Here is a 27,262-nt window from a genome sequence, read left to right on the forward strand (position 1 = left end):
GATCCAGGTGAGTGGTGCCACAGCAGACCTGCTTCTCACACTCAGAGGTTATGTTCTGACCTGCAGAGGAACACTTAACGTGAAGGTAGGAAAAGACTGTGGACAAAAAAAACATCTGTTACTCAAAGTTGTGCTACATTTCTGCTAATGTACAGGTCTGAACATGGCGGCTTGGAAGCTTTGCAAAATTGTTAATGGCTCTCAGACCTCTCAAGTTTCTCTTTTTGTCTGTGAAATATTATATCATTCAGCTCTTCTAACTTCCATTCACAATGTAAACTAAGTCCTCTTTTTGGGTGTTACCAGTGTGATAAAGAAGAAGGAGTATGCCTGATATTCCAACAGGCAAGACTGAAGGATTAGCTTCTTTTCTCTTTTTTTGCAATAAGACTCCAACCTTCTACTGTTTTCCTGACCCTCCCACAGGGAAAGGGGGACATGACAACTTGGTGGCTCGAGGCAAAGAGAGAGAATCACACAGACCCACTGCTCAGAACATCTGAATCTGGAGGAGTCCCTGTACCAGTCAGTAACTGAACCTAAAAGTAGATCCATAGAAGGACAGTGTGTAAAATGTAGTAACATTTAATGGTGAAGTTGCCTGTTGCAGCTGAATATCCGTCATCTCAGCCGTCCCTTCCAAATGTGTTAGACAATCCCTGTAGCCTTCAGTAATGTAAAGCAGCTGTTCATCCAATCGGGTGATTATTCACAAATTAAATTATTTTATCTTCAATTTCTGCCAAATGAAAATAATTTCACCAAGATTTTACACACTGGACCTTTAAGTGTGAGGGGAAAAAATGTGTATGAAATGTAGATAAGTGTAGATATTTAAATTCACCAGCTGATAAGTAATAGTGATTTTGTGTCTAACTCTGTTCATTATCATAGTGGTGTTGAATATAGTTGTATATTGATGAGCAGGAGTCACTACGAAAAGCAAACCCCACTAATAATAATAAAGGAAATGCACAATATCTACAACAACAAAAAAACAATAATATTGTGTAACATGATTGCGCAGGACATGGTTATGTTTTATTTACTTTGCACGTGTTGTGAAGAATGTATATGAATATGCAGAGCTGTAATGTCATATGGTATGTAGCTTGTAGCTTTGCAATCTGAGGCACTTTTCTGTATTCTGATCAAGTAAAAATTATGATATTCACTGCCTGAAATGTAAAACAACTCTCACTTATAATGAGTCAAATCTGTTTTCAGTGCATTTAGATTAACATAGGCTGTTTTTTCTCAGACGAAGGACAGGAATCAGACAATTTAAGAAAAGCATATCGGTAATTTCAATAATCCCAAAAATGGCAAACCCTAACCCATGTTCATTCCTGGTCAACAAAAAAACCTCAACCTATCTTTTTATTTTTTTATTTTAATTTATTTATTATTATTATTATTATTATTTAAATAATGGCTATACAACCAATTTAGTATTAATTGTTTTATTAAAGCTTCACCTACTCAGAAAGCGATTTGGCACAAAACACTTTCATTTTGTAAAGTCAGTCTTGTTTGTAAACTATTACTGTGGAGTACAATAGTTGTTTTTAATGTATTGTTCAATGTATAATTTACATTAAAGTTTCTCCGTACTTGTATTCTTCGTTATACTCCTTATCACAAAACATCCTCCTGTTTCACTATCCTGGCATGTGATCAAAAATTGTACAATTTTGGAGGTCATAGTATAGTATGACATGACTGTCAAATTTTGGACCATTTTTTTTTTTCAATAAAATTGTCCAATTTTGGACGACATAGTTTTGTATGATGTTTTTGTCTTATTTTGGAGCAAAAAATGTTTTCAAAAAAATTGTCAAATTAATTTTGGAGGACATAGTATATAGTATGACTTTTTTTGTCAAATTTTGGACGACTTGCAATACGTTGACTCGTTTGTCTAATTTTAGACGACATAGTATAGTATGTTTTTGCCAAATTGTGGAGCAAATTTCTTTTTTTCAAGTTAATTGTCAAAATTTTATGACGACATACTAGACTATGACTTTTTTGTAAAAATTTTGGACCAAATAAAAAAAAAAAAAAAAAAAAATTTTAGACGACAGTATCGTATTTTTTTTGCTGTCCAATTTTGGACAACTTGTTATACGATGCCTTTTTATATTATCACATTTTGGACGACATGTAATAGCATGACATTTTTGGACCAAATTTTTTTTTCAGGAAAATTGTCAACATTTTGGACGTCATAGTATAGTCTGACGTTTTTGTCCAATTTTTGGAAGACAGTTTTTATGACGTTTTTGTCAAATTTTGGAGCAAAAAAATCTTTTCAAAAAAATTGGTACATTTTGGGCAACATAGACATATTATGTTTTTGTCAAATTTCGCGACCACATTTTTTTTTTTCCCAAAAATTATCACATTTTTGGACAACATAGTATAGTAAGACGTTTTTGTCAAATTTTGGACCAAATTTTTTTTTCAGGAAAATTGTCAAAATGTTGGACGACATAGTATAGTCTGACGTTTTTGTCCAATTTTGGACCAAAAAATGTTTTCAAAAAATTTGTCAAACTTTGGACGACATAGTATAATATGACATTGAGGTCGACGACATAGTATAGTATGACGTTTTAGGCAACTTTTTGGGCAAAAAAAAAAATATCAAAAAATTGTCAGATTTTGGATGACATAGTATAGTATGACGTTTTTGTGAAGTATGGACCAAAAAACTTTTTCCAAAAAAATGGTTGAATTTTGACGAAATAGTGTAGTATGACATTGACGTCGATGACATATGACTTTTTGGTCACATTTTGGGCTAAACAATGTTTCAAAAAAAATGTCAGATTTTAGACTACATAGTATAGTATGACCTTTTTGTCAAGTTTTGGACCAACATTTTTTGAAAAAAAAAGGTACAATTTTGGACGAAATAGTGTAGTATGACATTGAGGTCACATTTTGGGCTAAAGAAAAATTCAAAAAAATTGTCAGATTTTGGATGACATAGTACAAGTATTGGACGAAACATTTTTTTTTTCAAAAAAATTGTTTGATTTTGGATGAAATAATGTAGTATGACATTGAGGTCAACGACATAGTATAGTATGACGTTTTTGTCAAATTTTGGACAAAATTTTTTTTTACAAAAAAATTGTCTAATTTTGGACGAAATAGTGTAGTATGACATTGAGGTCAACGACATAGTATAGTATGACGTTTTGGTCACATTTTGGGCTAAAAAAAAGAATTTACTTTTTTTTTTTTTCGATTTTGGACGACATAGTATAGTATGATGTTTTTATCAAATTTTTGACCAAAATTGTTTTTCCAAAAAAATTGTCTCATTTTGGACGAAATAGTGTAGTATGACATTGAGGTCAATGACATAGTAAAGTATGACGTTTTGGTCACATTTTGGGCTAAAAAATATATTTTTTTAAAAAGTCAGATTTTGGACAACATAGTATATAGTATGACCTTTTTGTCAAGTTTTGGACCAAAATTCAATTTTTTCAAAAAAATTGTCAAATTTTGGACGAAATAGTGTAGTATGACATTGAGGTCGACGACATAGTATAGTATAACATTTTGGTCACATTTTGGGCAAAAAAATTAATTTCAATTTTTTTTTCGATTTTGGACGACATAGTATAGTATGATGTTTTTGTCAAATTTTGGACCCAAACTTTTTTTTCAAAAAAATGGTTAGATTTTGTACGAAATAGAGTAGTTGACATTGAGGTAGAGCACATAGTATGAAGTTTTGGTCACATTTTGGGCTACAAAAAAGAATTTCAAAAAAAATGATCTGATTTTGGACGACATGGTATAGTATGATGTTTTTGTCAAATTTTGGACCAACATTTTTTATTCAAAATCTTTTTTACATTTTGGACAAAATAGTGTAGTTGACATTGAGGTCGAGGACATAGTATAGTATGACGTTTTGGTCACATTTTTGGCTAAAACAAGAATTTCAAAAAATTTATCAGATTTTGGAGGACATAGTATAGTACGACTTTTTTGTCAAATTTTGGACCAATTTTTTAAAAAATGGTTAGATTTTGTACGAAATAGTCTAGTTGACATTGCGGTTGACGACATGGTATAGTATGACATTTTGTCGCATTTTGGACCAAAATTTTTTTCTAAAAAAAGCTTAGATTTTGGACAAAATAGTGTAGTATGACATTGAGGTCGACGACATAGTATAGTATGACATTTTGGTCACAATTTGGGCTAAAAAAAGAATTTCAAAAAAAAATTCCGATTGTGGACGACATAGTATAGTATGACGTTTTTGTCAAATTTTGGACCAAATTTTTTTTTGAAAAAAAATTGTCAGATTTTGGACGAAATAGTGTAGTATGACATTGAGGTCAATGACATAGTAAAGTATGACGTTTTGGTCACATTTTGGGCTAAAAAATATATTTTTTTAAAAAGTCAGATTTTGGACAACATAGTATATAGTATGACCTTTTTGTCAAGTTTTGGACCAAAATTCAATTTTTTCAAAAAAATTGTCAAATTTTGGACGAAATAGTGTAGTATGACATTGAGGTCGACGACATAGTATAGTATGACGTTTTGGTCACATTTTGGGCAAAAAAATTAATTTCAATTTTTTTTTCGATTTTCGACGACATAGTATAGTATGATGTTTTTGTCAAATTTTGGACCCAAACTTTTTTTTCAAAAAAATGGTTAGATTTTGTACGAAATAGTGTAGTTGACATTGAGGTAGAGCACATAGTATGAAGTTTTGGTCACATTTTGGGCTACAAAAAAGAATTTCAAAAAAAATGATCTGATTTTGGACGACATGGTATAGTATGATGTTTTTGTCAAATTTTGGACCAACATTTTTTATTCAAAATCTTTTTTACATTTTGGACAAAATAGTGTAGTTGACATTGAGGTCGAGGACATAGTATAGTATGACGAAATGGTTAGATTTTGTACGAAATAGTGTAGTTGACATTGAGGTAGAGGACATATTATAGTATGACGTTTTTGTCAAATTTTAGACCAACATTTTTTTTTTTAATATTGTTAGATTTTGGACGAAATAGTGTAGTATGACATTGAGGTCAACGACATAGTATAGTTTGACGTTTTGGTCACATTTTGGGCTAAAAAAATAATTTCAAAATGTTTTTCCGATTTTGGACGACATAGTATAGTATGATGTTTTTGTCAAATTTTGGACCAACATTTTTTTTGAAAAAAATTGTTCGATTTTGTATGAAATAGTGTAGATGACATTGAGGTCGAGGACATAGTATAGTATGACGTTTTTGTCAAATTTTGGGCTAAAAAAAAGAATTTCAAAAAAAATGTCAGAGTTCGGACGACATAGTATAGTATGACGTTTTTGTCAAATTTTGGACCAAAAGTTTTTTATTCACAAAAATGGCTACGTTTTGTACGAAATAGTGTAGTTGACATTGAGGTCGAGGACATAGTATAGTATGGCGTTTTTGTCAAATTTTGGACCAACATTTAAAAAATAAAAAATAATAAAAAAAAGGTTAGATTTTGGACGAAATAGTGTAGTATGACATTGAGGTCAACAACATAGTATAGTACAGGGGTCTGCAACCTTTAGTATGAAAAGAGCCATTTCTGCTGCCCCTGCACCCAAATAAATTGTATCTGGAGCCGCAAAACCTAAAATAAAGATAAAATATATAATGTTTATAGATTGTTGTATTCATGAAATTTAAGAACTACAAAAAGAAAAATGCTGATATTTGAATGCTGCTTATACACAACCCCTTAAAACGTGGAGATAAAAAGGACACAAACACAAAAACACAATGTAGACCTTCCATTGCTTGTGGAAAATGAATGCAATTGGAAGTCATCCATTCATAATTGAGAAAAACTGACCAGCATAAATAAGTATGTGGATCCAAAGATGGACAGAACTTCAAATGGCTTTCCAATTTCAATTATTTTACGTAGACATTGGATGTGACGTACAAAATGTTAAAACACTTTTATTTATCGCATTGATGTCTAAAAAAATATGTTTTGGGGAAAAAGAAAGGAGCCACTGCAGAGGGGCTGAAGAGCCACATGTGGCTCCCGAGCCGCAGGTTGCAGACCCCTGTTATAGTATGACGTTTTGGTCACATTTTGGGCTAAAAAAAGAATTTCAAAATGTTTTTCCGATTTTGGACGATATAGTATAGTATGATGTTTTTGTCAAATTTTGGACCAAAATTGATTTTTGAAAAAAATTGTTCGATTTTGTATGAAATAGTGTAGATGATATTGAGGTCGAGGACATAGTATAGTATGACGTTTTGGTCACATTTTGGGCTAAAAAAAGAATTTCAAAAAAACAATTCCGATTTCGGACGACATAGTATAGTATGGTGTTTTTGTCAAATTTTAGACCAACATTTTTTATTCAAAAAAAGGCCTACGTTTTGTACGAAATAGTGTAGATGACATTGAGGTCGAGGACATAGTATAGTATGACGTTTTTGTCAAATTTTGGACCAAAATGTTTTTCCAAGAAAATGATCAGATTTTGGATGACATAGGATAGTATGACCTTTTTGTCAAATTTTGGACGACATACTAAACTATAACTTCTCTTTACATTTTATCAAGTCATGTGACTCGGGTCCACACCTCTGCTTGCTAATATAGACCTGTTGTTGATGCTCTTGTTCTTCACTTCATAGAAATGGTACATATGCACTTATTTCAGGAAACCCAAATTAACTCACACCTATATCTATCAAAGAAGCTTAAGCTGGATTATACTCGACTGCAAGACCTTCTAGCATCCTGTTTTCAGGTTGAACTCCTTTGCAGACCGCTCCACACTGTATTCTGCAGAGGAACAAGGTTTTACAAAGAAAACTTGGTGAACTCTCTACCTCTTCATATCTTCTCTCACCCGGGGAACACACAGACATGTCCACAGCAGTCCTCACACGATTCAGAGCTCAGGCCCTGATAAAAGTTTATAACACAATAAAGTGAGAAGCTCATTTGCTCATTTTCTTTCAGTTGGTTTTATTGGTCAGAACAGAACCCGTCAGATTTTCTTTTTTTTCTCTTAGACAGCAACATCAAACCCTTCCCACTTCAGTAACTACCATTAGTACAAAATGTATCTCTTACAAAAGGATCATCTTTTGGAGTGTTTGTGACAGATGGTGGCATCAGAAAAACAGGAAACTAGTTGGGGACACCAAGTTCTCCTAAAATACATCAGAGTTTGAGAACAGTTTAGTTAGACACACGAGACTACAGTATGTGCACTGAGGAGAAAAGAGTTAAGTTTACAGTAATGTTTTTCTTGAGGCATCCCATAAAACAATCTCATTGACAACAAGGTTTTTTTTTCCTTTCAACAGGTTGTCAAACATCTATTGTTAGTTATTGACCTTGCCATTAACCCATGTTTAAATTAGAGGTTATTAATTAACACAGACTCAGGAACCTGCATGATGATGTCAAACCCTGTTGAACAACAAGCAAATAAACAAACAAAATAATAAAAAAAGTGACATTAATAAAATAAACAAAACACATGAGGTAAAAAAAACAAACCATGTACATTACACTGTCCACAAATATAGCCTTTTCATGTCACCACAAAATTACACTTCATTAAAACCTAGATAAAAAAAAAAAAACATGACAATATGTATAAAATGTGAAACACTAGTTTTTCTTTTTTTTTAAAATAATTTCCAGTTGTGACAAACATCTTCATTCTTTTCCGTTTACTATTCCTCGTTTCAGAACAATAACAAAATCAGTAGCACGTGAAAACAGGAAATTGAACATTCAGTGTCATTTTTTACCTGTTTCCTTGCTCAACAAATAAACTAATGAGAAACCCCATCCCACCCAACCCCCACCCCCCAGGTGTCAGTCACTCACCACGGTCTTTAACATCATCATCATCATCATCATCCTCCATCCATCACCAGCAGTGCACCATTGGCTTACTGACTCAGACAGCCAGGTTCTGTAATAAGCAGTTCCTGAGCAAAATTTACAACTCATCCTTGAGTTTAGAGTCTGTTCCATCATCCTCCTCCTCCTCCTCCTCCTCCTCTTCCTCCTGCTCATCTCCCTCCTCTTCCTCCTCTTCCCCCTCCTCATCTTTCTCTTCTTCCTCCTCCTCCTCTTCGTCCTTCGCCTCTTCTCTCCGGTTCATGGTGTCCTCCTCACGTATTTTTCTCTCATCCTCCTCTTGGCCTTCCTTCATCTTCTTCTCAGCATCCTAGAAAACACAGAGACGTGAGAAGTGAACGATAAAAGAGTGATAAATCACCACTTCATGGTTATATCTTATTGAATGCTACACCTATAAAGCACAGACATTTAAAGTACTAAAGAGACAACAAAGTTAAGGTTTGACTTACCTTAATTTTACCCCATGTGTCGTTGCCTATTTCTTCTCCCAAGTTAGGGTCATTGGTGATCAGGAAATTGTCAAAGATAGTACCAGACTTGACCTGGAAGAAAGAGAATGAACATTTTAACATTAGGTATTTCAGAGAAACAAATAAAAGCTGTGTCCTCTGGATGAATTTCCTTTGAGTCAATATTATCTTTCCTTCGTGAAAATCTGAAAACAAACCATTTGCTGGTCTTAAAGTGATTAAGAGGCAGCTTCTGTGTCCACTCACCTGCCACAAGTCCAGTCCAATCACACCGATGCTGCCATATTTATAGATCTCAGGATCAGCCGTGTACTCTGGGTTGTCAATCTCAGGGTGAATCCACTTCCCTTTGTAAGCAGGATTGTCAATTTCTCTTGGCTTCCACTCACCCTGTGGACAACAGCAGCAAAACACAAGACAAGAGATTACAGTGAGTGTCTGAGGAATGAAAGAACAAATCTGCTGGTGGACAAATTTGTCTTGGGTTGACGGCCGTCAAGTTCATAAAGGACTAAAGAAAGGTGGGTCATTGAAAGGAATGTAACGCTTCTGAAACTGACATTCCTAAATAAGGAAATGATTGGTTGTGCAATGAAAAATAAAAGACCCACTGCTCTACTGACAGTTACACAACACATGTATTAACTGTTTTGACTCGTATTGATCTAACACATTCCACGAATGTGAAAATTAGACATAATGTAGATTCCAAATTATTATTTTTATTAAACTATACTATGTTGTCCAAAATTTGACAGTAAAAAAGAAAAAAAAAATCTAAAATTTGACAAAAAAGTCAGACTATACTATGTCGTCCAAAATTTGACAGATTTTTAGAAAAAACATTTTTGTCCAAAATTTGACAAAGACGTCATACTATACTATGTTATCCAAAATTTGAAAAAAAAAAAAAAAAAAAAAAAGGTTTAGTCCAAAATTTGACAAAAACGTCATACTATACTATGTCTTCCAAAATTTGACATAAACATCAGACAATACTATGTCGTCCAAAATGTTTGAATTTTTTCGAAAAATAGTGTGGTCCAAAATTTGACAAAGACGTCATACTATACTATGTTATCCAAAATTTGAAGAAAAAAAAAAAAAAAAAGGTTTAGTCCAAAATTTGACAAAAACGTCATACTATACTATGTCGTCCAAAATTTGACATACACATCAGACAATACTATGTCGTCCAAAATGTTTGAATTTTTTCGAAAAATAGTGTGGTCCAAAATTTGAAAAAAAACAACAAACGTCATACTATACTTTGTCGTCCAAAATTTTAATTTTTTTTAGAAAAAACATTTTTGGTCCAAAATTTGACAAAGACGTCATACTATAGTATGTCGTCCAAAATATGACAATTTAAAAAAAACAAAAACATTTTTGGTCGAAAATTTGACAAAAACCTCATACTATGTTATGTCGTCCAAAATTTGACAAAAACGTCATACTATAGTATGTCGTCCAAAATTTGACCATTAAAAAAAAATGGTCAAATTGGTCGGAGATGTGAGAAAAGTGTCATATCACACTCTTCACCCCCTACTTTTCAGTAAATTCACCTTAGTTGACAAGTGCTTCAAGTGATTGATGGGTATTTGAAGTTGTATTTTCTTCTTGACAACACTGTTATTCTACATTTTTAATGTTCACATTCTAGCAAGTATGAGGCTTACCCTGTGATGATTTGGCGCCCTCTATGGGCTCTACATTCAGTCACAGCTGTGCCATTAATGACTAAAGAGTAAATTCTTTCTGATCAGATGTTTGTCCGACTCTGACGAGTTATGTGTTAGTGTGTTAGTTTAGTTAGTAAGGTTAGTTCATCTTATATTAGTTATTCTCTGACACTGTCTGCATCTTTCCTTTTAAGACTTTAATTTGAGGTTATTTTGAGTGCTTCGTTTCTCTATGAAATCTCTCTTGCCATTTATTTAAGACAGCACTAGTGCAACCTACAGAATGAAGCATCGTCAATCAGTTGTTAATATAAATATTTGCTGTTCACCTTGTAATCAGGGTTGGTGACCATCGGTGGCTCCCACTCTCCGTCCATCTCATCGTCCCAGTCATCGGGCTTCTTAGCGTCAGGGTCTGGGATGTTCTCAGGTTTGTCCCAGTCCTACAAACAATAATACAAACGATAACATTTACATTCAGTTCAATAAGACAAAGTGTAGGACATCGAGTGAGGAAGTGCACCCAGTGCTCGTATGGTACAAAACTGCAGATGTGAACCAGCAAAATGTGCGAGCCTTGAGTTCCACCGTGAGGCCCAAATAGACACAAAATGATTGAAAATAAAATACAAATCAGACTGACCTCTGGTTTCTTGTCATCAGGGTCAGAAATCCTCTCTCTGTCGTCCCAGTCTTCTGCCTTTTTGGCTTCAGGGTCCTTAATTTTCTTTGGAGGCAGGAAGTCCCAGTCCTCCTCCAAGTTTCCAGACTCAACCTTCTTATTGTCGATTTTGACCTCGTACGTGTTGTCAGGGTTGACGATCAGGGTGTACAAGTGGCTGTACTCATCATCCTGCAGGGCAGAGAGGGGGAGGATAGCAGGTACTGTCATTTCATTCAAGCTTTATTTACATATAATTCATCTTCTGTGTCCTCGATGACTTGCTTTTTTGTGTGCGAAGGACAACGCCAATGTGGCTAATACAGAACTTACAAGATTACATTTCTCATCTTGCAACAGTGATTACAATGTTTTCTTTTTAGTCATTTCCCAAATTGAAACAGCAATCGGTTATTGAGGTCTCACCTTGCATCTGATATCCTTGTTGATCAAATGATTCTTGCCTTTGTAGTAGAAGATGACGTGAACCTTCTTTGTGCCAGGGCCACAGATATCAGGACCTAAAGATGTCCACAGTTAAAGACGAGGAAATGTGTCAGCAAACATAGCAGAAATAAGAAACAGTCTACCAACACAGGACTTCTATAGTTCTATTCTGCTCAGTTTCCCTGTCCAAACTTACCAAACATGATGTTGTAGGTGGAGTCTCCATGCATCTCCTCCTGGTTGAGGTCAGAGGGGAACAGTTTAATGTATCCTCCACCACAGTCAATGCTCTGCTCGTGTTTCACAGTAAACTGGATGACAAGAGGCTGGCCTTGGTTGCTGAAGTCATCAAAACGAGTGGACAGCGCATAGAAGCGGGCGTCCTGACTCGTCTGCAGACCTGCGAACAGAGACGGTGTCACTGCAGTGTGTCTGTATTTAAGAAAGTCAAGCATGAAGCATAAGACGTCCCCGTTGTTTCTATGAAACGGTGCAGGTTGGTTTGAATTTGTGAGTTTGACCTGGCCTCTTCTCAACTGTGTGACGACGACGTGCAGAGAGAAAAAACACTAAGTCTGCCTGCACTCATGGTCATTTCAGTGACATAACTGGTACATTTTCAGAATCACAGCGAGAAGCCTTACTTTCAGAAGAAACCCATTTGAGAGGAACACATCTTTTTTTTAAGTGAGCGCACAGACCCATTCACCACTTTACTCCCATCAATCACCAGTTTCCAGCTTAGAGAGAGTCAGAGTTCACATTTTCCTACACATTTTCCATTTCAAAATTCCATACTTTTCCAGACTCAAATTTCCAGACTTTTCAGTCAGTATTAAACATCTGAATACCAATGGTTAGATGCTTATTATGTAAATAAATGGTTTTAAAATCCTTCACTAATTGTTCATGAAGCCAGCCCTCGGAAGAAACTTGCATCGACCCATGACACTGTCGTGGCTGACAATAGATGGCTGACTCGATGACATGTATGGAAAATAATAAATAAATGAGAATATCAGCCAGTAACAGTAACCATGGTAACTCAACACCATTCTACAGCCAGCTTAATTAGTTTCATATAATCTACAGGTAGACTATGTTGCATTGGTAACATAACACAACTTGTTTTGATTTGTATAAATTAATATAGTTAATTTTAGAAAGTGAGATAATAGTCTGGAAACCACACAAACATTTTTCAATATTTTTTTTCCCTTTTCCATACTTATCCAGACCTGGAAATTACTCAAATTAAATTCCATACTTTTCCATGCTGCGTAGGAACCCAGGAGAATTCAATTTGATTTTAGTGTGACTGATAATGTGTGTTCCCAGAGTGGAACGGTTCGGTACATATTTTTTTGCGTTACCATTAGGAATAGTCACAAAATAACTGGCCCCAACCATTTAATTTTTCAGTCCCCTTCCCTCGGGGTACCAGAGTAATGTTAGCTAATTGGGCGACAGAGCAGCATTACTCCCTTGTGACCGGTGTTTTTTGTTTTTTTTAAAACGCCTGCAGCCTATTCTTACACAAAGCTTGACGTCTTACGGAGACAAACAGCCACAAACCAAGCATCGGTACCACACTACGTATCTCACTGAAGCAGACATCGTGCAAAGGTCACACCCCACATCCTACCAAGTTGTTTCTGAGTTGAAAACGCACGCCTCATCGAGGGCTTTTACCGTTCTGTACCAAACCGAACTGTACCATGATGGAAACATGGCTAAAGCCTCATGTCATCTTGTGTTAATTGGCTGCACTGACAGATACAGAACTTAAAGAAAAACATCATCAGATGACCTGAGGCAAGTCTCTACCAATATAGACATGGCTTTAATTGTGCTCAGTTTCTCATTCCAAGTCTTTCCTTTGCTTGCAGCATCAGCAGTTGATGTTACCATATGGGACCTTTATTCAGACTAGTTGTAGTGGAAGAGCCAATAGGAGCTCCTGTCCTCTCTCTATATATACTGCCATTGTTATTCGTCAAAGTCTCCCATGACACGACAGATTTAGTTATAGGGACATAAACAGACTCCAGGGAACGTGGACAAGTGCTGCTCTTTTTCACAACACCTGATTTACATTGTGCTGAGAGGCCTACTGTAACTTTCAAGGGTGGATCTTGTCTCTAATTAAATCAGATTAAGTGCTAGCTTGGTGTTCCACCATCAAAGGTTGCATTAAAAAATTAAAAAAAGGGACACACACACACACACACACACACACACACACACACCACATCTCATTATTATTAAATGAAAGTGAGTTCTAACTTAAGTGACCTGAGCAGTAAACAAACTGAATATACTTTATGATAAACCCCAACATTAACAAAGTTTATGTGAATTAAATGTTTTACATGGGGGCAACAGATCCAGGCTGTCTTTTCCACTCACCTTTGTCTTTCTCTGCGTCTCCATAGAACTTTCCTGCCGAAAGGACAAACTTGCCATAGTCCGTCTTGTGCTTGGATTCCGTCCAGCGACTCGTCCAGGCATCTGCACAAATGAGTTTATGTCCAGTTAAAGACGGTCACAAGCTACAAATCCACCACTTACTGTGATGACGCCTGTGTGCAGGTGTCTCACTCTCTGCACTGTGTTTGTTAAGAGACTGCTGGTGACACATCTACTCTGAAGGACAGAAACAGGTTTCCACAATACTGCATGAGACTGATGGTCCAACAGTGGAAATCTTATGTACTATATTCTTATCTCATACACTATATTTCATATTTCAGTCGATTATTTTCTGGATTAATCGAGTAATTGTTTAGTCCATACAATGTCAGGAAATGTTGAAAAATAAATTGATGTATTTAGATATTGAACCTGGAAAATTCATTTTTAAATAAACAAAAACCAAAAAGATTTAGTTATAATGATATCTTTTCACAAATATTCACATTATAAAAGGTGATAATTCAGAAAACTATTTATTTTACATACCACTTTAATGTACTATCACTTGTGACAGCCATAATTTGCTTGATAGAGTAGCAAACTGGGCAGAAGGGGTCATTTTTATGTTGAATAGGACATTTTTCAACACTCTCCTGCACATGCATACATTCATGCACTCTGTTGGTCCCATTATGTCACAGTCTCTTAGCCCTTTATGTTCCACCTTTATTGCATGTTTTGTCTATATTTCCTGTGTGTTTTTTGGGTTTGTTTTTGATTGAATGTACTTCTAAAATACAATACTATATATTAATATTATATCTAGTATAATATACTAATACTATAATACAATGTCAACTCCAAAGAAAAGGGAGATGGTGATTAGGTCTGCACAATAAATCAAATATATATTGTCAATGCCATTTAAACATGTGCAATATACATATCACAATTATTGACTTACGATGAAAGTAGAATGTTCCTCAGGCTAGTATTGTTAAGCCACGGACACTTTAATTATATGATTTGACAGCTTAACAGCTTAACACACTTTTAATTAAATATTCCCTCATACCTATTATTGACATGTTTATATATATTTTTTTTGCTTAATTATTTTTGCCATTATTGGACAGGACAGTGAAGTGTGAAATAGGGGGTGATAATAAGAGGGGCCCTTTGCACTACAGGGCACCAGCAGCTCTACCAGCAGATGTAAATTAGCCAAAATCTATAATCTGGCAATTTAACATATTAATTTATGTACCATGTACTTAATAATGCCCACAACTTGGTGGGAAGAGACATGAGAAGATAACTGGTGGCATGGGGTAACATTGCATTTTGATTGAAATGATTATACTTACATGGAGGGAATGTATTTATGCATTTATTAAATTAAACAATCCAGGTCATGATGGATGCTTTTGTTTCGAGTAAAAGAAGGTATTTCTGGGGAGCATTAATATATAAATATATATAAAATGACCATGTCTATAGGTTCCTCACTGTCTGGCTCCATAACTTAACACAAATCATATTCACCAATGTAAAGGAAGAGGAGGACAGTCACAGCAGGCAGGTGAAGGAGAGAGGACAGACAGTGGATGTCCACCAGGACAGAGAGGAGCAGGAGCAGGAGGAGGGGGAGGAGCAGGAGAGTGTGATGGAGGAGAGGCGAGGGTTCAAAGATGAAATACAGTCATGGTGCCGATATTATTCTCCAGCACTGCAGTCATCACACAATACGTTAATAAATAATAAAAAACAGAAATGATAAACGCTCGTTTAAAAGCAAGACACAAACAGGCGGAGAGTCACCGGCTTTGCTTTGTCACCCACTCAACACTGCACCATGTGACATATTTGCAGTTTAAACTCAAGTATAACGGAAACAGTGTCATTGCGGATGCATAGCACGACTGTGTGCACAATTAGCTCACCTCCATCTTCAAACTGCTCTCGGAGATGGACAGTGGACTCGGCCAGGACAGACGCGGCCGACACGGCCAGCAGCAGCAGCAGCGGCGGCATCAGCGGCGGCATCATAACGGTCGTTGTGACGAGCAGAGGCGTCGCGACGATTAAAAAATACGAGCAACAAACACACAAATGTGTAAATACCGGGGTGTGTTTTGTGTTTGTGTGTCCGCTCTCTGTCACACAGTGATGTTACAGTGAGGACAAACACTGGGACTCAGATGCTTCTCTCGCCTCTCGGCTCGGAACAGATGTCTGAATCTGATTGGCCGACGCCGCAGAACCCCAACACGGAAGTGTCGCAGCTGTTAGCCAATCAGAGGAGAGTCATCATAGCCAATGGGAGGAGACCACGCGTTCGCTTGATACACACCCAGGGAAAGAAGATGAAAAGACTTGCGCGTGTGAATTCAATTATAACGAAAAACACATCACAGTAATTAAAGGCAACAATAACATTTATAGTCGTTATATAAATGAAATAACTGTTTTTCCAACTAGATCGCGACATTATTGGTATCGTGGACGATGTATGTATGAACCCTGGGAGTGTATCATAGTTCCATAGATCCTTCAAATGATAAATTATCCTCACAAATAAATCTGACATTATTATATTAAATAAATCACTTTTTCTTTTAGTTTTTATTTATTTTGTGATGTTTTCTTTTCACATTGTTCTTGTGATGTGACCCTTGAGATTTAAACAGTAACATCTGTAAAGCAGAGGGAGAAACCAAGTCTAAATTCTTTAAATTAAGTAATAATGGTGACAATAACAACACTTTCATCAGGTAACACCTCTTAATATATATAAAAAAACACAATAATTAATGGTCTGGTTAAATACAGCAACTATTTCAAGTAACACCACTGTCGTCATTTGTCACACACTCTTCACACTACAATGTCATTAAATGTTCTCGACAAGCCATGATAATGACTTAGAGAAGCACCCAGACAGCATTTAAACAATTCCACCAAAAATAATCAGATACAGTTCAAAGATGGTACAAATTAAGTCTGACATGCAAACACGTACTAACGTGACATATAACCTGATCTAAACAGAAGAGAGACAACTCAGACTGTCTACGATGAATAGAAATAAATAACACTGGATTTAAAAACAAAATAGATTTTCAGATACATAAACATTTTTGATCCAATATAAAAAACACACCCTTAGATTAATCCATTTCCTGTTTCTAGTGCTAGAGAAAAATCGAGTGACACTTGACCTCGATAGTCTAGCGTGACCGTGAGAAGCTAACATCGGAGTGCAGGTTTGTTCATTACTTTGCCATCGATAGTGTAGAATCAAAAATACTTCTACATGCCATTTTTCAGATGCTCTAGTGTCAAGACCATCACCTACAACCGTACTGAAGAGTTGCTCGTTGTGATAATATTAAATAAAAAATGTTAATGTTAATGTTAGTTAATGTAACTACTTTTGGGTAAACAATATTCATTATGATGCACCATGTTAGAGAGATCCACATGATCTATACAGTTTGCAGCATTAGTTCTGTGGAAATCTTTCATAATCAAGCAAAATTGGAACGGAAATTGAAAAATCTCTAAATAAATTTAAATGTATTCAGGAAATCTAAAGTGATACCAAGGCCTAGTAATAAATGATGTGTGTATTGCACTATGACGTCCACTGCACAACAACTTCATTTCCACACTGAGGATTCCAACCGGGCAGCTGGAGCTACACGGTGCGACATGAACGTTTCCTACGATTCCTGCAAGGTGAGCCTCACACTGCCTTCCTGTCTTAATGCTGAACCTTAACCTGCTCTTTTCTGAGGGACATGGACAGACACAGGTTGAATCTGTGTCTATGCAATGTGTATGTGAGTATTTGTGAGTGAAGGGAGTACATGGAGCAGAGCAAACAATGCACATCTCTGCTGTGGCTCTGTGTGCAGAGGCAGGTAAAGCAATCTCCCATATCCTCCATTTCTCTCTTTCTATGGCAGAAAGAAGTTAATCCTCTGGGGTACAGACTTGCATCCCTGGGCTGAGAAAAGTCTCTCCTCTTTAGGGACATACAGCATGGCTTTAGCCACCTCATCCAGCGTAGCTTCGTCCGTCTCCAGACCTCGGGCTATGTAGGCGTCCCGCGCACAAAGCTTCACATGGCGATATTCCAGAGGCAAGAAGGGCACATAGAAGTCGATCAGGTGACCAGACATCAACTCACTCTGTGCAAACCCACCTGCATGAGACAACCACACAGAAACATTGCTCATAGATTACAATACAAGCCCCACCATTTTTTTATATTATAGTACAAAGGATTTGTTTTAATGTGAAAGGATAACTTAGAACGCAGATGCTGCCAAAAATCAATATCCCCATCTGCAGTTCTCTGCAGCTTTCAGCTAATTGTTTTGGTCAATCACAAGAGTTGACCCTTAAGTAAACGGGTAGAGAAACAGCTCAAGAGGGAGAGAGCATTGCAGCAAACCTTGAGATTCCATAGTTTCTGTTCGTAGTCGATGCTCCAGGTCTTCCATCCCGATGTCCTCTCGGTTTTGACCAGAGTGCCAAAAATCCAGTGCTACATCATTGATTGTTGCGCCACCAATATTACTGTTAGTGACAAAGGGCAAAGTAAAAAAACAAAAACATGAATGGTAATAATAATTGCGTGTGTCCTGATGTATAGAGATTATTTCACAGTGAACACAAGACCAGTTTGACATACTTTTTTGGACCAAGTATAAAAAGATACCCCAAAAGTGCTTTATGTATACAAACCTGAGATGTTTTCATTTCGGTGCAATCAGAACTTTCAATCATTCTATTAAAATGGCCGTGTCACAATGTCGTCACTATCATTCGAGTATGATAAGCATCTCCATTGACAAGAATGTATTTGTGTGAACGGCCTCGTAGTGGTGTGTTTTGTAGAGTTATTTTTAGACAAATTATCATAAATTAGGTGGTTGATGATTAAGTTTTTTTGCCTGTTCTGTTTAACTACATTAGCTTCTGCTTTCAGGTAAACATGGTTAAAATACATAAATAATAACAAAAGTCCAACATGATAGTTGATCACAAGACTCTCGTCAGACTGCTGTGGTGAAAAAGAAGTTTGACCTTGTAACTTAACTAATAAGATTTACAGGAACGTGTGATTGAAACATGAAAAATCCATAAAAAGGGTGACAAACAAGGGGAAACATTCTTAGCCACAGAGGAATTGAGCATTTGCAGGACTCAGGACTCCCGTTCCCAGACTGTGGAACAAACTGCTTAAGGAAATCAGGTCTGCAAGTTTACTTGTTATTTATCGTTAGAATATTGGTGGCCGACCTGAAAGAAAACAATGTTCTGACTCAGCTTAGGTCATGTCCTCGGTTATGGACCAACCTGAGGAAGAGGAAGATGGCTCTCCGGTAGCTAACCCCATCAACGTTGTCGTAGTGATCCATGTAAGGCTTGATTGCATCGATGAGGCCCGGGTGAAGCTTCTCAGCCTCGTCAAAGATGAACAGAGTCTGAGGACAACGCAAAACCATGTCCCTTATGGCTTCCCGCAGCTGGCCCTGAACACAAAGATGACTACAGCGTGAAAAAAACACTCAATTCTCTATAAACACACAATACAATGGACACAAATCTATTTCTTAATGTATAAGGTGATATTTTAGTTTGAACTCTAACTTACAGTTTAAAAATAGCCATACATTCCAGGTGATATTAAAAGAATTAGCTTTTTTATTCATATTTTTGTTAAATACTAAAAAAACAGAGACTGTTGTGATCCATTATCATTTACAAATAGCAGACAGAGACACGTAGTCAAAGCAAATAATTCAGAGTTTAGAAGTCCACATTTACAAATTCAGCAGCAAGGTTATCCTACGTACTACGCTCTGTTGAATTTGATTTCACTTGTGCAAGAATGGCCTTAGATGGGACCATTCGGACATGTTTGTCCTGTTCGGACAAATTCAACGTTTTAAATAAACACACGTGTCAGTGCAAGGATCAATGTCTGATCTGATCGTTATCTTTTATGCAGCAAATTACAAAACATAAACTAAACATTTAACTACAACTGTGGGTGCACAGCACGTTCCAAGCGCAGGGCTCTGCATGTTTCACCTTGTACGTGTCCACGAGCCTGGCGTGTGGGAAGTGGAACGGTGCAATGAACAAGCGCACGCACTCGCTCTTGACCCCGTCACGATACAGGTTATCAGCGATGATCCGGGCCACAAAGTTCTTGCCGGTTCCAGACCAGCCATGGAAGGAGAGGGTGAGTGGCTTGTTGGACTCTGGGTTGATGATAAAACCCTGGATGGCTTTCAGGACCACAGACTGAGCGAGGTGCTGCCCATGGAGCTTTGTTTGTAGGTCCCGTGCCAGACCTGCTCAAAAGAAAGTGCAAAAGCATACATTTCAGAAGTGAAGTGCTCGGAATATTTGCATTCATACAGTTTACATATGGCTGTGCGATAAGGCCACACATGTTTTATTATTATTATAATAATAATAATAAGAAGAAGAAGAAACCAGTCAATTGTGGTGTTTAACAAGTGATTAATCTGAGGAAAAACATTTAATAACAATTAAGCGTTGTGTCTCCATGTGTGTTTGCATAGTACAAACATTAAACATGAACATATTAAACCTTTGTTATGTTAAGAATATTGAATTATTCAACAGTTTTAAGTGTACAGAGAGATGCAGGGAAATTGACCAGGGGGTCCTGATTTTCACTGATTCCTGGCTAATTGAAGCCACCAACAACCAGTAATGCATGACAGTATTCTTATATTCTTTATAAATAGATCGAACACAATCAACTACACAATCAATGGACATCTAATGCATTAATTCTGACCTCCTACAGTTTAAACAACAGCTAAAATCCATGTTACAGCTGAATCAAAAACAGCCACACAGCTCGTCACTACACCAATGATCTAACGCATGGGCATTCAGGAGTCATTACTGCATTATTACATGAGAATATAAGTATCTAATAAGTATTCATGGTCCAGACCACAGCTATCTTGCTCACTGGACACTTTCATCTTTCTCTGACCAGTCTTTATAAATAATCCTGTATTCATCCGATGTGAAGAAATGTACGGTGTTACAGGAGTTAAAACAAAGTGTAAAGGAGCAATAAGGTGAGGAGGTAAAGAGTATTTAATATAAACGCTAGAGATGGTTGTGTGAGGAAATCTCCCAGGTCGGCGGTTTCTGAAATACTCAGACCAGTCCGTCTGGTACCAACAACCACACCAAGTTCAAATTCACTTAAACTGACCTTTTTCCCCCCATTCTGATGCTCAGTTTGAACATCAGCAGGTTGTCTTCTTGACCATGTCTACATGCTGTGATTAACCAATTTTAAATTTGGGTCAACAACAATCAAATGAACAACTGTACCAAACAAACTGCCATTGGTTGAGTATAGACCAACTGTAATCACATATGAGGACAAGATGAAGAGAAAGTGAGATGATCCTCACATTTGCTGTCTCATGTTATGTGTTCATCAGACTGACAGTATGAATGAATACCTGTGATGTTGTTGGTTATCCTGCAGTCTCCAGACTCACAGCACTGGCCCAGGCTACAGTACCACTGATGCAGCACACTGATGTAGTCCTGAGGAAAACCTGCCCACAGTTCTCTGCTGGGAACTGACACACAATAAATCCGCTTTGATGAACGTGCAGTGACCAGTGAGCACCATAATCATCACGGTCAGGTTCGTCATGTGACCAGCCTCATTGATGACAATTCTATCTGTTCATCTCTTTGTTTCCTACCTTGTTGTGAAGCATCGTCCTGGCTGGGCTGACACTCCCCCTCCCATATGTTGCAATAAATGTAATTAAAATAGTAAGTGGAGACGTTGGTGATGCTGTCGAACTGGAACAAGTCTGCCTGCGTGGACAGAGCCCCGAGGAGAAGCAGGAACCACCGCACCAACATTGGGGAAGACGCTGCTCCGATGACGGACTCCACACGACATCGACTGCCCGACTCCCATTTATGTGGACCGCCTGCGCTACGAGTACTTCCGCCTGCGAACACCAGCAGCGAATGAAGCGAAGTGTGCTCGTTTCCTCACTGCTTTCGTCGCTCGTGGGCGGGCACTAAGCACCGCCCGTCAAGAAAAAGTCTGTGTAACCGCCTTCACCCAATTGTTGACGTGGTTCGTTTAATGACACCGTCTACGTTAAGCAGACCCACCACATAAATGATTTTCGTTAGCATATTTCATTTAACCCCACTACGTCACATCCGGCGCTATGAGTCACATCACGTGATCCCTACACATCCAATATGAAGCAACCGTTATTCTTGTTTTAACACTTTATGTATCCCAACATTGTGAAATACAGGCAATGCAAGGAGACCATTCAAAATGAAAAATCCAGATACTGTTCTTTTGTTCAATATATTTTATTGAGTAGATTCACATTTGTCAAGCTCAAAGATGGTTTTTAAATGCAAAATTCTATAGGATCACATTTGTCTGGACAGCATTTAAAGCTAGCATGCACTCTTATTGCAACCCATCAATGACATCTGTAAAAAGGCCCAGTTTGTAGACGGTCCCGCCTCCAGAGACGAATTCAGCCGACTGATGCTCCATGGACTTGGCACTTGTATTCCTGTAGGAAAACAATTGTTTCATTAAAACCACGTACTAAAATAAGCATAAGATGAGACAATGCATCATTGACCACAAACTCAGACAATAATGGAACGGTAAAGGGTTATAATCAAGGGAACTCATTTGGCAGAATCTTTTCATCACAGATAAGTGGTCCATCTACTTGTCTCATCAAAATTCACTGGTGACCAGTTTAGAGATTAAAATTAAGTGCTTACCATGTTCAGGACAAGAGATGCAGCCCTTTCCTGGAGGAAAGAGAACAATCTTATTACATGCCAGAGACTAGTCAGTAAAACTGTCATTTCCCAAGAGACTAAACTGTTAAGTCATTGTCCCGTGCAGTCAGAGATGTTGGCGTTTCCTCACAGTAATTCAGATGTCCCTACCAACATTTAATTCATCACATTGAAACAGGACAATGACGCAGCAATGAACTGAGAGAACTCTACATTCCGAGAAAACTACGTGGCTCGGACCTGCTGTTCATAAAATTTGCTAGGCTAGTATTAAGTCACTCCTTCCCTCTGGTTGAGACAACTACAAAAAATTGCCAACTTCTATGGACTTCGGAGTGGGAGGACCCTTTATGGTACTGCTCAACCATTTGGTTGACCACACTTTAAGTCACTATATCTCATTGAAAAAAAGCAGAGATTAAAATTAAGTGCTTACCATGGTCAGGCCAAGAAATGAATGCAGCTCTTTCCTGAAGCAGAGAGAACAATTTTATTATATGTCAGAGACTGGTCAGTAGAACTGTCATTTCCCAGGTTACTCAGAAACATTTTGTCCACATTAAAGTTCAGGTCAGACATTTGTATAACATCACTGAACCCATCAGAGGCATTTAATTTTGACAGTTTAAAATTCTCACCTGAGTTGATGCAGTCCTGAGCAGGCCTTATTGAGCAATAACCTGCTGAAGACAGGTGTATAAGTTGAACATGCAAATGAAATATTGAGTTAACTTTCTAACACTGACCAATCAGCTAGAGCTAATATGAACAGACTCCATGATTTTTAGTCAGTCTTCAATTGTCATCACGAAGGTCAGAATTCAAGGGTCACAAAAAGATGTTTTGTAATGTGAAGACCCAGGTGAGGTGGATTATTCCACTTGATAGTGCAGAGTAAAACTCATAATTTGCATACCTCTGTTTTGTGCAAGAGCTTGTCCACAACTGCTAATGATGCCATTTGGTCTGTAAAGAAAGATGCACGTGAGATAATGGGCAAAAAAAATAATTCATGTTCTGCCTACAATACAGATCAGAATGTATGACATTTTTCCTCAACTGGATCAGAGACCTGATTCTTACTCATCACGTCTGAACGTTAGCTATACTGTCCTCATGGGAAAAGACTCACCAACAAGGATGTGAAGACTCCTTCAGCCAGGGTCAAATTCCTGTTGAAGAGCAAATATTAGCACTGGGGTTTAAAAGATACTACATAGTCAAATGTCAGTTTTGACACATCAGTTAGGAGCGAAAGACAAACGCTAGTTCTTCATTGTTAATCCGTTGAACTATGGGATCATCACTGTGTCAGCCATCAATAAAATAGTTTATTCTGCTTTAATCACCTGTGTTTGGAAGCAGATCCATCAGCTTCTTTATCCTCCACATGGTCACAGGGGGCACTGCACCAATCTCAGCTGACCAAAAGGCAGGGTCCATCCTGGACAAATTGCCACTGCTGTAAAAGAGAAGTTTCTTTTCAAAAAATGCTCCCTGAAAACATGCTGCTTTCTAGGTCAAATGTTGATGCATCAGATAGGAGCGAAAGACAAACGCTAGTTCTTCATTGTTAATCCGTTGAACTATGGGATCATCACTGTGTCAAGCATCAATTAAAAAAAGTGAATTCTGTTTTAATAACCTTTGTCTTGAGGAAGCACATCCACCACATGGTCAGAGGCAGGGCACACCCTGGACAGATCACCAGTTAACTGTAGGGAAAAAAGGAATTTAAAAAGGCTCTCTGAAAACAAACTACTTTCTAGGTCACAGGACGACACATCAGTTAGGAGCGAAAGACAAACGCTAGTTCTTCATTGTTAATCCGTTGAACTATGGGATCATCACTGTGTCGGAACTTCATATTAAACATGTTGAAATAAGTAAACTTACCTTAAACTGATCCAAGAACAATCAAGCCAGAGCCAAAAGCATGGAGACCTGCAAAGCAAGGCAAACCATGTTTATAGCAGTGCCCAATCTTATGTCATTTTTTCCTCAAGGTTTGTTCTGCATCAGAATAAAGTCATCTTTCACTCTTTTTCAGAGAGATTCCCAATGTTTTTTAAACAAAAGTCATCATTTACAGGTTTTGGGTCACTGGGTCAATTTCATAAAGTTATCTTAATCACCTGGTCTCATGTTGACAATCTGTTTGGTCACCACCAATCACACCTACAGAAAGACAAAAATATAAATGAGCTTACAAAATACATGTCGAATTTCAGATTTATTAAATCTCAGTGCCTCAGATAAGTCAACTTGGTGGGTTGAGAGGATCATCATCTATGTTTTCAAGAGTAGCAAATAAATGTCATCACAGGAGCACCGTGTGCAAGATCGTAGGTGGACTGATGCTTCTCTGGGGCATGTGAAGCACGTGTTTGGAATATGTAGTACAAACACTTGAGAATTGTGCACTTTAGGCTAAGCACATTTAAAAAATTTAAGTGCACGTTTATTTAATTTAAGATGACCAATCGCCCCCAGTTCATGAAGTGGGAACACTTAAGAACCACATTTTAAAACATGCATGCAAGCACGTCGATATTAGCATTTTTCATACATTTGATTTAAATTGAATCTGCAAGGAAACCCATTTCAGGTTTTTAAACAATTGCTGCAGTTGCAACATTTGCAACAAAGCCCGAAAGAGAAGCATTAACCCATCTCGACGACCGATAAAATACACTGAGCTTTACCTTTGAGGGTTCTTCATCGCTCTGAACCGTCTTCCAGCCTGCGGGGGACAAAACATTAGTACTATAAAATTAAGATCAATAGCCGAGAGCACAGCAAACTAGAAGTCTCAGTATGTAATTACTCAGAAATATCATCTGTCCACTACTCTTACATGTAATATCATCAGTGACTTCGATTAAAAGGAGAGAGGAAAACTGATCGTGAATTACCAGAGGAGCACGTGTCCGTCATCATCTTCATTCTCGCGGAATCTGGCAATGTACCTGTAAATATTGGAGACGTTAAAAATTTAAAGCAAAGTCGAAGTTTATAAATTTAAGCAAACCAAAACCTCCGATTAAGTTCTGATAGTGATGCTCAATATTAAAGCGAACCGTGCAGGAGCTGCCATTCGTCTACTATTGTCCTAAAAGAGACTAAACTGGTAATAATATAGTGTCCCGTGCAGTCAGAGATGTTGGCGTTTCCTCACATTAATTCAGATGTCCCTACCAACATGTAATTCATCACATTGCAACAGGACAATGACGCAGCAATGACCGAGAGCTGTTAGCATCTCTACATGCTGAAATCAACACGTGGCTCGGGCCTGCAGCTAATGCTAACCTTTGCTAGGCTAGTATCAAGTCACTCCTTTCTTAAAGTTGAGAAAACTAATGAAAATCACAACCTGAGCTCAGCAAGATAAACAAACACACACTAAGAGAGAAGTGTCCCAGCATATAAGCCGGAAAACAGTAAAATGTTCCCGAACTAAAACTAGCGATTGACTGAATAAAAAGTGCGACATACCAGCAGCTTGAAGATGGAGAGAATGAGAGAGAGCAAGGGGCGCAAGGCGCTTTTATTAGAGATGTCGCACAGACTTATGGGAAAAAAATAGTCAGAAGAATAGCGCCCTCTGCTGAGACAATCCCTGTAGGTATCATTTTAAACATAACTAAATGGTTCAAGAGAAACAGACAAAAATAATAGTAAAAAAAACCATTATAAATCATTATAAAATTTAACCACACAGTAATTTTAGAGTCTATTGTATGTGGTACTCTCAAGCTTTATTATATCATAGAGAGAGGAATTTCTGTTAATATTAATTTTTTTTTTTTTTTTAATGGCAGTTATATGAGGTATACTGTATTTATAATCAGTGTTATTTCAGTTAAAAGATGTTTGAATTTATATAGAGTTTGAACTTTGAAGTGGGATGTAAAATTGCTGACTTCCTCTATGGACTTTAGAACTTGGAGAGTGAGCGGTTTAACCCTTTAAGGTACTACTCAACCATTTGGTCGACCACACTTACTATATCTCATTGAAAAAAGCATCAAGCTGAACTCACTAACACTAAGTTAACTAACACTAACACTAACACTAACACTAACACTAACAGAGGCCTGTATCTCAAATATTGTAGGTTTTTTTTTACAAAAAAAAAAAAAATATATATATATATATATATATATTGATTTTGGTTATTGTTATCATAAGTAAACAAAATAATAAAAAAAATGCAAAGAAATCATTATCCTTTGCTTTTTTCATGGTGTGCACCTTAAAGGGTTAAACACATTCAGCTGGAAATGGCTGTCTAATGGAATTTTTTTTTTTTTTTTAATTGCCAAGCACAATCTTAGTGGCAGAAATTGAATATGTTGTCCATATAAATGTCTGTTTATGTGTATAATCTCTTTAAAATAAAGAATGTTTGGTTTAGGTTCTTGCTTCACGGTGGCTGCCATTTTGCTCCACCATGTTTCAATAGCGGCCAAAACCAGCCAAAGCATACGTTTTGCACTTTGAAGTACAAGTGAACTGTTAAGCGATTAACAGACTGATGTCCCGAGCATTTATAAATATTTGGAACTGTTAGACTTCAGTAGCTTCAGCCGGGCAAACCTAACACAATACCAACTGAGTGTATGACAGTGAATGTGGTTTGTGGTGCTGCAGATATTCAACATGAGAGTGTAATGTTTGCAAATCAATGTGGCAGTATGTAAAATGAAGTAAGATGTGCATTGCCACTGGAGGGCATGCTCTTTGAAAGAACC

At 37.2% G+C, this 27,262-nt stretch overlaps 2 protein-coding genes and 1 long non-coding RNA gene across 4 annotated transcripts; all 3 read right to left on the reverse strand.

Annotated features, from left to right (window-relative positions):
- Positions 1 to 8,020: 8,020 nt before the first annotated feature.
- Positions 8,021 to 15,665, reverse strand: calr (calreticulin; the record flags this gene model as incomplete). Its single annotated transcript, XM_083888438.1, has 9 exons — positions 15,566 to 15,665; positions 13,617 to 13,718; positions 11,404 to 11,607; positions 11,187 to 11,281; positions 10,743 to 10,952; positions 10,429 to 10,542; positions 8,661 to 8,804; positions 8,394 to 8,486; positions 8,021 to 8,251 (listed from the first exon to the last, which is right to left on the reverse strand). Exons 1-9 carry the CDS (start codon positions 15,654 to 15,656, stop codon positions 8,021 to 8,023), a joined length of 1,284 nt encoding a protein of 427 aa, XP_083744564.1. The 5' UTR covers positions 15,657 to 15,665.
- Positions 15,666 to 17,584: 1,919 nt separating this feature from the next.
- tor3a (torsin family 3, member A) lies at positions 17,585 to 21,578 on the reverse strand (the record flags this gene model as incomplete). Its single annotated transcript, XM_083887544.1, has 6 exons — positions 17,585 to 17,832; positions 18,085 to 18,209; positions 18,993 to 19,168; positions 19,731 to 19,996; positions 21,161 to 21,283; positions 21,413 to 21,578. 6 exons carry the CDS (start codon positions 21,576 to 21,578, stop codon positions 17,585 to 17,587), a joined length of 1,104 nt encoding a protein of 367 aa, XP_083743670.1.
- Positions 21,579 to 22,046: 468 nt separating this feature from the next.
- Positions 22,047 to 26,021, reverse strand: LOC310926602. Of its 2 annotated transcripts, none has more exons than XR_014592811.1 (13): positions 26,004 to 26,021; positions 25,421 to 25,474; positions 25,211 to 25,248; positions 24,641 to 24,683; positions 24,402 to 24,449; positions 24,151 to 24,220; positions 23,855 to 23,967; positions 23,638 to 23,677; positions 23,422 to 23,471; positions 23,144 to 23,185; positions 22,942 to 22,975; positions 22,485 to 22,514; positions 22,047 to 22,264 (listed from the first exon to the last, which is right to left on the reverse strand). It is a non-coding gene; the product is annotated as an uncharacterized lncRNA (long non-coding RNA). The 2 variants fall into 2 exon arrangements; XR_014592812.1 differs by having other exon boundaries at positions 23,144 to 23,188.
- Positions 26,022 to 27,262: the final 1,241 nt, after the last annotated feature.

Source organism: Microchirus variegatus, assembly GCF_963457635.1.
Source record: "Microchirus variegatus genome assembly, chromosome: 4".
In the NCBI taxonomy this organism is placed as follows: domain Eukaryota; kingdom Metazoa; phylum Chordata; class Actinopteri; order Pleuronectiformes; family Soleidae; genus Microchirus; species Microchirus variegatus.